Source organism: Syngnathoides biaculeatus, chromosome 2 (assembly GCF_019802595.1).
Source record: "Syngnathoides biaculeatus isolate LvHL_M chromosome 2, ASM1980259v1, whole genome shotgun sequence".
In the NCBI taxonomy this organism is placed as follows: Eukaryota; Metazoa; Chordata; class Actinopteri; order Syngnathiformes; family Syngnathidae; genus Syngnathoides; species Syngnathoides biaculeatus.
This window is the reverse complement of record NC_084641.1, coordinates 12,647,010-12,659,950: the sequence shown is the minus strand read 5'-3', so window position 1 is coordinate 12,659,950 and position 12,941 is coordinate 12,647,010. Positions and strand designations below refer to the sequence as shown.

At 37.4% G+C, this 12,941-nt stretch overlaps 1 protein-coding gene across 1 annotated transcript in view; it reads left to right on the top strand.

Annotated features, from left to right (window-relative positions):
• pex14 (peroxisomal biogenesis factor 14) overlaps window positions 1-12,941 on the top strand; it is a 69,421-nt gene that overhangs the window by 2,573 nt on the left and 53,907 nt on the right. Inside the window, exon 2 of the mRNA XM_061834175.1 lies at window positions 504-551. Within this exon, the coding sequence (XP_061690159.1) occupies window positions 504-551 (48 nt within the window). The remainder of the gene's footprint in view (window positions 1-503; window positions 552-12,941) is intronic.

The window sequence follows — 12,941 nt, the reverse complement described above, 5'->3', positions numbered from 1 at the left end:
ACTATTTCTTAAAAAAATCTGCATACAAATACATGTAATTTTTATACCAACTGTCTTTGACCCACCCAAAAAGGGTCCATGATAAACTTTTTAGTCCCAGTCCACAAGTTAAGAATCAAGGTTTTCTGATATTATAAAAGCCAAATCTTTTAATTTGATGAAATAATAATATAGTTTTGATTAAAGATTCATCTAAATATGATAATTTATCAATAAAGTGTGCTGAAAATGGTTGAAAATTGAGTTGGATCATTCTTCATTTTAATCATGGACATTTTGTTTGTCAACCATGCGATTGCTCAGTACTTTAGGTTGCAAATAATATAGAAATATCGGATAAAGTAACTGCTAAAGTCAGTGCCGAGACCGTCATGTTTGATATACAGTTAATAATACATTGTTTCCTTGGTTTCAGTGGCATGAACTATGACTTAGTCTAATATCAACTTAATGTGTCAACCAGCAGATGGCAGTCTAAAACTGCTTTTTGTTTACCCTCTCAGGCTGTTCCTCCTGGTAATGATGCAGCGGATTCCCCCAGAGAAGCACTGGTAAGGGGTCAACCATTAGTTCATTGAAAACAACTTGACTGATGAAAACTAGACTCGAGCAGAAACTTTCTATACTGTCTTTCTCTTATGCAAGCACATATTAGCAGAAGAGTATGACATTTATTTCATCCTGTGTAATCAATAAAACGCACTGCAATGAATACATTTTAATAAATGATTGAGGTAATATTGTTAATTATGTGGCATGTCATGACTAAATAGTGTACCTTAAAATCTCTAGTGTGCATTAATTTTGGAAAATGTACCATGATTCACAGGGATGGGACCACAACCAAAGTTTTTCATGAAAATCGGCATGCTTTTGAGCAACAATTACATATTTATTAAATGTAACTTTTTGGTCATGATTTTTCAATAATGTTAAAAGCTTTGTCTTAGCTCCCATTTCTCCAATCCTCTGATGACCACATTTCCTGATTTTCTTCATTGTTAAAAAGATGCATAATGAATTTGTTCAATTTTACACAGTTACTATGTGTCTTAATATTGTAAGTATAGTCTGAGATGTTTCAGTCTAAATACATGGATATAGGATTAAGACACAGGATAAAGAATTACAGAACACTGAATTAATTTTAAGTGGAGGTGTCAAAATTAATCACTTAATTGACTGTTTTGACAATTGACTAAGTGTTTTGAGTGATTCTTTAACTTAAAATGGTCCACATCCTCATAATTCAGCTCTTAAAAATGAATAGTCTCATTTCTATAGTCCTTCTTGAAAGCAGACTATCTTTTATTTTTAATCAAAATAAGACAATTTCAAACACATACTTTTACTTTGAAAAGCAATGATGAACATTTTTACTCATATATGACATGGTACACACCAAACCGGTAAATAAATCCTACTCAATTTATGGAAATAAGAACAGTTTATTGCAAAACTAGTCGTTATTTGTAGGCGTGATATGAATAACCTGCAATTGAACCTGTAGCAGCCTCAGAAGTCTCTTATCGAACTAGTAGCCCTTTGCATTAAACAGTACCAAAGAAGTAGCTGTGAATTTCAAAAACGTGAGTACCGCATCAGTTCCAATCATATGATAAATTTTTGTTTATCATTTGTTTACAGTACTGAATGAGCAACAATTATTGCCTTTTAAACAGGTACAGAAAAAATGTTTTTACAACAGCTTTAATGTAAAATTACTTTTTGTGTTGATTATTCAATGAATTGATTGTAAACATATTTGATCGTCACAGCCATACTTGTAATCTTGTTAAAACAAAAATAATTTGGTCTGGCAGTTCTGTCTCATGCAAATGAGCCACTACTCAGCCAGAGTAAGTCTTTCGTTAGCATGATGAATGAAGGAATTGCAACTAGGCGAGTGGCCACTTGTGGTTAAAGAGCCTATGAAGAGAAAATACACCCCGGAAAAAGATGACGCAAAATCATAATTTCTGTCTGTGTGCAGATTCATTCAAGTAGTGAGTGTAGAAGGTCAAAATTTAAATATGCGTTAGTTATTGGAAGTTTATTCTTTTAACTGACTATTTTGTATATAAGAAAGTAAATGATCAGTTTTCAATATGTCCCTATACCCTTAATTCATTTCATCAAACCTTCACCATTTACGTGTCCTTCTTTAATTTTCTGTCTTGGTAAAAATCCCACCAACCGTTCAGAAAATTGCTGCAGTGTGTGCCTCATAGCACCTCCCACTCCTTACACTTAAATGAATACACATTTTATTTGACTATTACATATTTCCAGTGTATTTCGTATTTCTCACCCTGAATATTTCACCTCCTGAATACTCTTATTTTTCTTTTCAATAATGTAGCATCCCCACAACTGAGCAATGTATACAGTGACGACAGTACATAGACTTAATAATGCAAGTGGTGACTACAAGGTTGGCAACATTTTAAGCCGTATCAACTTTCAGTGGCGACATCACGTAGAGTTCAGTGTGCATTAAATGTCCTTGTATAGGCTCACCACAGCGTCCAGGTTAGGAGTGGTCTTTTGTTTAAGCAACATGTCTCAATGTCATTCACCATCATTCACATCCCCCCCTCCCCCCCACACACACACATCATGCCTTCAAGCCAAAACTAATTTAATCCTTGGGTTATTGATTGTGGGAGCATTCTCTCAGGCTTTCTTTCAATTTAGTTCAATTTCATCATCCCACTGCGCTTCAAGACGGCCTCCTCAAAAACTGGAAGAAACTCTGGTTGGGAGGTTTTCATCTGAGACTGGTTGTCAAGTGCGCACCCCCCTCTCACCCAACCCCGACGCTCACACCCACGTACACACACGCACACCCACACAACACTGCCTTGCCTTCACTTGCAGTCCCTTTTCTCCTTTCTCTTTTTGATGAGTTGCTCTTTCCCAGTTAAGTGGATTATTACAGTAGGGATAATTCTTGTCACATGGCATTATTTGGATGAGGTGAATAATTGAAATTTGTGTCTGAAAGGATTTTATCTGGATGAGAGGAAAGGGAGTGCTGGCAGGCTTGAGAGGGCATTGGGCGAATGAGCAAGAGAGTTAGGGAGGGAGCGAGAGACAGAGAGAGATAGAGAGACACACACACATTTGTATAACATTTATGTGCACATGTGCATGTCAGACTGTAGACACCGGGTGTGTTAAGAGGTTCTGACGTACCTCGCCGAAATCAGCAGGCGCTGGCACACTACACCATGTGGGCTTTCCTTTCTGGTACCAGAGGTCGAGTTAGGTGGGGGAATTGCCTCGGCGTTGACCACAATTTGGGCCAGAGGGACAGAGCTGAACCTGTTTTGAGAGCGAGAGGGAGAGAATGAGATGACCATGTTGACTAGTGTACCAGTTGCTGCCAGCCGCTCTCTTTGCCTTTGGCCCTGCTCGTTGCCCACTACTCACAACAGCCTGCTCTGCTTCACACATTTGTGCTGTCTGTGCACTATGTTTTGTATGAACTGATTTGTTTCATTTAAATCATTGTTTCACATTTTGCTTTGTTTCGTTTAAATGATCTTAAATGTGATTTTTTTTTTTCAAATTTAACTCTCATTAGATTTGTTTGTGTCAATAAGCAGTAAATAAAATTTTGTCTCACCGTCTGAAGTCAAATCAGACTAAATCTCTCCTGTTTCAAGTCAGTCCGGACCACCAAAATTATTTAATTTTGTTTAATGTCACACTTATGAGAATTTCTTTGAGAAATTTACATTATTTCTTTGAGATCAAAACTTTTCAGACGTTTCCTTAATAGCGAGTAGCATTTCATTTGAACTGCATGACTTTGGTCGAACGTTTTGGGTTACTTTCCACAAGCTTCTGATGTACTCTTCTGGAATCCTGGCCCATACTGCCAGAAAGAACTGTTGTAACCGAGTCAGGTTTGGCGGTTGCCTTCTTGCACACTTCCTTTCAGAGCTGCCCACAAGTTTTCAGTTGGATTCAGATAAGGGCTGTGTGATGGCCACTCCAAGACATTGACTTTATTCTCAAGCCAATTTTTAACAATTTTGTCAATATGCTTATGCCGTCATTGGCCAATTGCAAGACCCATTTGCGCCCATGTTTTTAGTTTCCTGACTGATGCCTTGAAATGTTGCCTTAATATCTCCATGTAATACTCTTTCTTCATGATACCATCTATTTCATGAAAAGCTCCAGTCCGTGCAGCTGCAAAACAGCCTTAGAACATGATTCTGCCACCTCTATGCTTCACAGTTGGTATGGTGTTCTCAGGTCTCAAAGCTTTCCCAATTTTCCTTCAGATATAACATTGGTCATTATGGCCAAACAGCTCCACAGAAGTTTCATTAGACCACAGGGCATGTTCCAAAAGTTAAGATTTTTTGATCTTGGTGTCTTTTTGCGAACTGTAATCTGGGTTTTTTAAGTTTCTTTTGGCATAATGGTATCTTGCTCAGTGATGGGCCTTTCAGCCCATGTCGGTGCAGGACTCCTTTCATTGTAGCGAAAGACACTTTCTTACTAGATTAATTCGGCATCTTTGCAAGGTCTTTAGATTTTGTTCTGGGGTTGATTCACTCATTTCAGACCATAACACTTATCTTCGGGACACAGAGCCTGTCTCCTTTTTGGAGCTGGACATTGCCATGATGTTTTTTAATTGTGTAGAATTGATGGAACGGATGAAAATGGCACCTTGAAGCATCCTGGACATTGCACCCAAGGATGAGCGAGGATTGTAGTGGACTACGATTCTTTCTCTGATTTTCTGGCCGATTTCTTTTTATTTCCCATGATTTCAAACAAGGAAGCAGTGTGTTTGAGGTGTGGCCTTAAATACATCCCCAAGTGTGCCGTCAATTAACTCAGATTTTGTGAGTTAACCTATCACAAGCTTCCAAAACCATGACCTCACCATGAGGGCTCCCCAATGTTCTTTAAAGATATAGTACTTTTTGTGGATGCAAAGTTTTGACCTCGAAGAAAATAACCTGAAATTTGATAAGAAATTCTCTCCATATTAACAAAATTCAATAATTTTAGTGATCCTGACTGACTTCAAACAGAGGAGGTTTTGTCTGATTTGATTCCAGACAATGAGAGAAAAAATGAAACTTGTGTTTTTGCACAGTGTATATAAACTTCAGGCTTCAACTGTATTTTGGGGACGGGGGACACCAAATCTCCATGAGTAATTTGTAAAATACAGCAGTCTTTATTTTCTTATAATATTTCTGAAATGTTTACTGTAGTGACAAAAGTAAAATAGTCTTTAAACCTCTTTTTTATTGAAAAACTCATCAACTCATACAATTCTGAATTCAACCAACATGCATGTAAGTCTTGTCAAACCTCATTCCTTTTTCCAGTCTCATCATACATATTGTCACTTTTTAAAAAAATGTTAATGTCGTTTTTCTTTTCTACACAAGGAGATGCTTGAGATATATCTGCAACACTAAGGAGCTTCACATTTGGTGAAATTTAATGTCAAAATCATAGAAAAAGTAGTTAGCTTATCTTACAGGTATTTTGTAAAAAAAAAAAAAAAAAAAGACCTCTATACTGCTTATGATGATTTTATTTTGTTGTTTGAATGCGGTGCACCCTAAACTGCCTAACCTATGTTACATTTTTAAATCTATTTTTAGAGTAGGACAAAGGATTGCAGCAACATCCCCACTCTCGCTGCAACTTCAAAAGCTCCTCTTCCCCAGGATATTTAGAGACTATGATGAAAAATTTAGCGAGCGTTAAATAAGCTGCTTTGAAGTGATCTGTTGCAGCTCAGCAGTCTCCAAATTTCTGTCGCCCTTCCGCAGCTGCCGTCATACCACAAAGGTTGTGTGTTAAGCACAGGAGCTGGCGGTGTTGGGGCACCTGGTTGGTTGGCAGAGGTTGTGTGTGCCAGCAGTAATCAGTATAGCCACAAACATCAAGGCACGACTGTTGGTACTGTCCCCTTTTGACTGAAGTTTTTCTACTTCACAATAGTTTGCTCCTCCCCCCACAAGCCTTGAAGTCCTGCAGATGTTTCTCATGTGTCAGCCCTGAAAGTAGTATATTTATTTTGTATTAGATTCATTTGTGTAACATAAATGTAATGTAGTAGTATTACTGCTAGGTCTGTGGTCACACTCACAGTTGTGACAGTTCCTTTTTCTCCCCTCTAAATGTTTCCCTTTGGAGAATGGTATTTGTGTCTATGGTGGGGGATTATTGTTTGCACACCTAGCAATTAACAGTACTCACCACACTGGAGTACACTTTCATCGTTGGTTTCCTGGCTAAAATCAGAAGACCATACCACAAACACAGGAAAAAAATCTTTTAGTACATTTCCATTAAAGAAAGACAAAAACAGAATCATCACTAAAATACTTTGACTAAAACAGGAATGACATCCATCCATTCATTTTCCAAGCCACTTATCCTCAGAGGGGCCGTGGGAGTGCTCAAGCTTATCTCAGCTATCTTTAGGCAGGAAGTAGGTACACCCTGAAATGGTTGCCAGACATTTGCACGGCACATATAAACAAACAACTATTCGTACACACATTAACACTTACGGGAAATTTAGGTCTTCAATTAATGAATATTTTGGGATGTGGGAGGAAACCGGAGTGCACAGAAGTGGGGCTTGGATATGAACCCCAGTCTTCAGAACTGTGAGGATGACACACTACCAGTTGTGTTCCAGCCGCCAAAGAAAATACAGTATATTGCTGTAATATTTCATTAACAAATTAAGTTCAAACATACTTTTGAATTGTTGTCTGACAGAACAGTCTCAAATGGCTAAATAATATAGAAAACTGGCCAGGACAAAAATGATGGTCCCTAAACTTAACTCTGCAGGACTTGTGCACCGGTTGACTGGTATTTTGTCCCACTCCTCAAAATGATCTTTTCTTGCATGGTCACTGTCACACTTCTTTATAATGATGACCTGTTGCAGGTAATATTTGCAGGTCTCTTCTCCTCAAGCCCAGTTAGAATAAAAAAAGGAATCTACCCAACATACTTGAATTACTTTGGCTGATCTACATAGTAGAAAAAGGATAGGGAGAGGCAGTAAGAATCCAGTCAGACAAGGAAATTACTTTTAAAACATAATTTTTAGGTTTCTGTTTAATTTAAACACATTCACTTTATTTTTGTATTTGTACTCTATTTCATATATACAGTGGTACCTCTACTGAACAAATTAATTCCTTCCAGAAGTAGTTTTGTTACGTGAATTTTTCGTAAATAGAAGAGCTTTTTGTATGTAAGTAGCCTAATCCATTCCAAGCTCCGCTCCCCGTGCCAAAAATAAGCAGTCAAAGTACATAATCATGTACTTATAACAGAATTTAACTTATAACTTATAGTTATGTTTATTTAACTTTGGCGTTGGGCGACTATGTGAAGAGAACGGTTAGTGACAAGCAAAAGAAGGCATCATGGGAGATGGAAGAGGCAAAAGTTTGACAGCCGAGAGAAAACATACGTACAAATGTATACATGCACACAACTTCATTCCACTAAAGTTTCTTGGGGCTCATGGTGAATAAAGATGAATAAGCTCGCAAAAAACAGGAACGAAAAACTCTAAAAAAAAATTCAATTTTATAAGCTCGCAAAAAACAGGAACGAAAAACTCTAAAAAAAAATTCAATTTTACCAATGTGCACTAGCGTGATTCAGTGACAGTCGAGTGTCTAAGAGAAAAGAAAAGTATCATGGGTATAGATTGATGGCCCTCTTACCCATTGAGATCCCAGGAAGATGCTATGGCAGTAGCCAATGTTAGAGCAGCCCTATCACGTCTCACAAACCAAGATACAGGATGTTTACGTTCGGTGGAATTAGGGGGTTGCGAATCCAGCGCCCATTTTTTTTCCTTTCATATCCTTAATTTTCCTTTGTAACTTGAGACAATATTTTTCAGAGGAGGCGTTTCGTAACCTCAATTTGTAAGTACACATATCACTGTACTGTGTACTGTCAAGAAGCAACTTTTTACACCACAGCGCCTCCTGATGGATTTGGCAGTTCACAACACCACAAAATGCAATCCAGAATTTCCACCTCCTCTGGAGTGTGTTAGAAACTACTCTAATTGTATTTTCCTTTAAATGTTCTGGTTTGTCAAAAAAAGGTTGCAAAAATACAACTAGCACCATACCATGCAAGTTCTTCTCATTTTTGACAAATCATATTTCTCATTCATCACTTTTTAATATCCATTATATTTAAAATTTTAGGGCTTGCAAGTTCCAGGACTCTCCAAATTAATTATTTGGGAGTCACTAATGATTCTGCTATGTTAACTCACTTCTGTCAGGAAACTAGGCTCCCATTTAGTTAGTCAAGGGAACCTTCAGAGATCTTTCCTTTTTCCTCTTTGCTCATTACTTTAATTGTAATTGTAATCCTTTATTAGAGTTGTCTGTCATAAAGAAGAGTTATGGTCCGAGCGGGGGCAAGAGGCTCACAGATATTTCATGATTATTGAGGAATATGGTCACTAGGTGGCAGGCAGTGGTTCGGCCTCTGTTTAATTACTGGGTGTGGAAGTGAAAGTGAGAAAATGTGCATGATTTCTGACACCCAAGTTACATGAATGGGTTTAACTGTGACCTTAGATTGACTAAATTATGATTTAGTATTTCAAAGTGTAAGTGTATGAGTCTCTGTTTTAAAAAGTGTAAAAGTTGTTTTTGCCAAACTACAGTATTGCTGCCTCGTGCAGCTTATTTCAGTGGTTAGAGATACAGGAAGGGCCCACCATTTTATTGTTGCTGTGTTGCACGAGTCCTCCCCACTCCACCCCTCTTCACTCACCCCGCAGCTAGCATCCTAAGAGGACTCTGAATGAATTCTCACTGTCATGTCCAAGGACAAGTGGCACAGGGTCAGCTAATTGCTTTTATGATTATGATTTCACATCAGATTTATCGTGCATGCTCAGAGCACATCTTGCTGCCGACGTTGGTGCCTGGAATGGGGGAAAATTAGTTTACAGCTTCTGGCGCGGACTTCTTGTTTGAGTGCAGGTCACATTTTTTGACTCATTAGGGTTGAATGTGAGGATGAATCACACACATGCTTTCTTTTTTATGCTAGACAATGCACTTCTTTTAAAAAATGTCAAAAGAGGCTTGACATGAGATCAAGTTTGAAGGCATTGAATGGAGAAGCAACACAGACGAGGATTTTTTTCAATTTTTCTAAGAACTTTTTATAAAGCTATAAATCTATTCTTTGTCTCTATCTTCAGATGAAATCATTTTGCTTATTCCCCTAATAGTGTGCCAGAATTACCAGTTCTTGTCTTTTTGATGTTGGCAACTCCTTTCTGTTGGTTCCACCCGCATCATTCAAAATGATGAGCCCAGATGATTCCAGTCCAGTTTATGAATTTGATCTATTTTGTGGTTTCTGCTTGTGCAAATCTGGACTTGGATCTGCTTTGCCAACTCAGCCTTTTATCTTGTCTTTTTTTAGTGAGAAAATTGAGGATCCTTTAATTCACTTAAAAGTTGACTGTATTGAAGCTGTTGTCACTTTTTGTCAACATATTTTGTGTGGATTGTGTCATCTTTTGTGGCTCTTTGGTTTGAGCAGTTATTTTTGACCTGGCTTTGACCTTGTTGGCTGGGCCACATTGTGACTAGTTACAGATGTAGCCTAGAAAAAACAAGTTATTGTCGAAGCTATTTTTGCACAAAGTTCTGTTTGGCAACATCTGTTAAGTCTGTGATTTAAGATGAATTCAATTCAGTGTAAATTTTTTTGTTGTTTTGTCTCATGATTTGGTACCAATGCTATATTTCTCATTCTCCTTCAACTTGAAGTGTCACAGTGTGTTTATTTGAGAAATTACATGAATATGAAATTGATTTAATTGCAATAGTCACTTTGCTACAGTACTGTGGGAAAAGTGGCCTCACCAGGCTGAGCTTCACTCCCTCTTCTGCTTTGTAATTACTTCCGCTTGATTTATCATTGTTTCTCTGTTTTTATGGTTGCAAACTGCTAGAGTGAGCGACTTGGTCGGAGTGTGGCTTATCTCCTTGCAGCGAGGTCGGAAATCTCCTGATGAATCGGAGACGTCTCCGCTGTCAAGACTGCTCACATCGCTCTCAGGCTCCAATGTCACTTTCAAAGCATAATTACACAAGTTGTGTTGATTAGTATGAGAAGCAATTATGCCTGCTTTCCGCTGCAAAATGAGAATGTGATAGCTGTTGATTGACAGGAAGCATCCCAACTTTAATAGGTAAATGACTAATGGTAATTCAGGTACTGAGACCTTTTGATTTGTCAGCATATTTCTCACGTCTTTTTGGGTTGTCATCTTGAGTTTGATTGAACATCCTTCCATCTGACTGTGCCATAATTCTCCCCTTCCTAATCTGTCTGCCTCCAGTAACTTCTCCCACGTTGTGTTCAAAGATGACACCATACCAAAACAACGCTGCTGCTGATTTTTCCTCATATATAACTAATGTGGAAAACAGGAAGAAAAGATGAGATTGCCCTCTGATTGAAGCACTCTATTAAAATGTGTTTTAGGTTCTCCTGCTTTTTTGAAATAAAAGGAAAATTATTTGTAATTGACACTTCGGATCACCCCTCCCCGTCCCCCTTTTCAGCTGCTTTCACCTAAGTTATTTGCCAATTTATTGGCACTGCCCCCAAAAGTGCCAGAGGATAGATATTTTCTCCTAATGCTGGCTTTTCTTAAGTCCATTTTGTAAACCACACTTCTGAAAAGCCTGCCTAGTCTAATGATATAAATCATAATAGTGCCTTTTGGGCATGATTTTAATTCAATAATCACTGTTTCTGTTAAGGATATGATATAGATGAGCTTTGTGCTAAAGAAAATAAAGTATACGTCTGCTTTACCGAATTAAGAATGACCATTTAAATTATGTATGTTGACATTCCATTAGCCTAGCCACCAATATCCCATTTCTTTTTTTGTTCACCGAAATTGGTCTAATCAAGTAATTCCTTCTTTGTAGTGGTAGCCCCCTATCGGATCAAACATGCATAAGTATTAAAATAATTTGCTGTTTGACTCCATTGCTGGATGTAATTTATATAGATTGGATGAAGACTGCATTGTAGAAAAAGCACAAGTTGACAAAATGCTCATTTGTCATTTGTCACCGAATAAATGTTGGAATGTAAATTATGAAGTTACGGTTCAGACATCAATGCACTTTATACCGGTTGTTTAATGTAAACCGCCTACTTCAATATGTTACGAGAGGGCCTGACTGTTTTTCAATCAATGACCCCAGATATTCTATATGTGCAACAATCTACCTGTACTTGTCTGAAAGCACTTCAATGTTTTATTGCAGGAAAGCAAACATGTACACTAATGGTACACTTTATTTCCAAGGAAGTGACTAATTATTCCATCACGTCTTTAATAGCAGTTAAATAAAATATGATACCAAGAATGTCTTAAACATCTGACTTTTATCGGACTCTCAGTAAAGTGACTTTAGGGATTTTCTAAATGTTTACTTTTTTTCATTATTATTGGTTTTTGTTGTTGTTTTAGCTTAATTGCCTACCCTTAATAGAGTTTTTGCTGAGAGAGTGACAAAAATAGTAATGTCTAATTTATGTCATTTATGTGGTTTTGATTAAAAAAATAATGAAAGCAAAATGCTAATGGATTTTCACAGTTTCTCAGTGTATGGGGTCCTGAGATTGTGGCTTTATCTGTGGAGTCTAAAATAGTGATCGTGAGCGCTAATAAAATAGGGTAATGAAAACGAAACCCATCATCATCTTAAAACTAAACAGCACATCAAATCTTATGTACTTTAATCAGCCTCATTTCAAAAATGTATTAGAACATTAAAAAAAGTTGAGTTAAAAAATGAATCCGCTATCATGATAAAGGTCTTTGTGCATACATTGTTTTTTTCTGCGTAATTAAAAACTTTTAATAATTTTTTCAAAATGGAATCTTGAAGCATTTTTAAAGACAAGACAAGTTACTCTCTTCAGTTTTGTGCAAATTTTGCCTTTGAACTCATATATCCACCTGTTATTTTTGCAGTGAAACGTTTGCCATATGTGTCGTCGTGTTTTTTTTTTTTTTTTTTTTTAAAGAGCAAAGCGTTATGTTTGGGACAAGTGTCGATCAGGAGTGAAACAGCCTGGCACAGGAAAAAAAGCAACCATCTCCTCTTGATCACCCAACAATTATTCCAAATCTAGGTTTCCCCATCATTGGTCTATTGTCAAGACTGTCAACGTCTTGTTAATGCTGTGATTAACATGAATATTGCATTTGTTTTCTGCAGCAGTTCTCCTGGCACTGGTATTTTGCTTTCTCTTTGATTACAATCATAGATGACTGTGTGCATTGTCGCTGCCATGAACTTCAGAGCAATCCACTTAGTATTTATTGCAATAGCTGTGCAATAAATAGAACCTGGATTATTTTGTGGATGGTTCTGGCAGCCTGGAATCTAATGGAAAGAGTGAAGTGCTCTTTGCTCTTTGGTTGTCCCTAAAGCCCAAACATGACTTGGTAACAGAATGTTGCTGGTATCACTCTTCTTTTGAGTTCTCCTTGTTCAGTTAGTCGATATCAAAAGTTGTTTTTGCTGTGGAAAGTGGTTTTAAGTAACAGGAAGTAGATCAATGGCAGAAACAGGGCATTGACATTTATCTTTGTGTTAATGTTGAGAGAAAATATTGGAACAGGTGTGTCCCTGCTGCTGAGCTGCTTGTCAACTCTGCCTCTTTGGTGTCACACACCACCCTGGGTTTTACTGTTCACGGGCCTACCGTTGTTTTTAGATTGTTTAATCTATCTGTTGTTTACCTCATCATCACGATAGAATTTTTATTCTTGCCTTAGTGTTGCTTTTTAGCTATGAATAGAGCAAATTTGTCCATGATTGCTCTTCAATATTTTT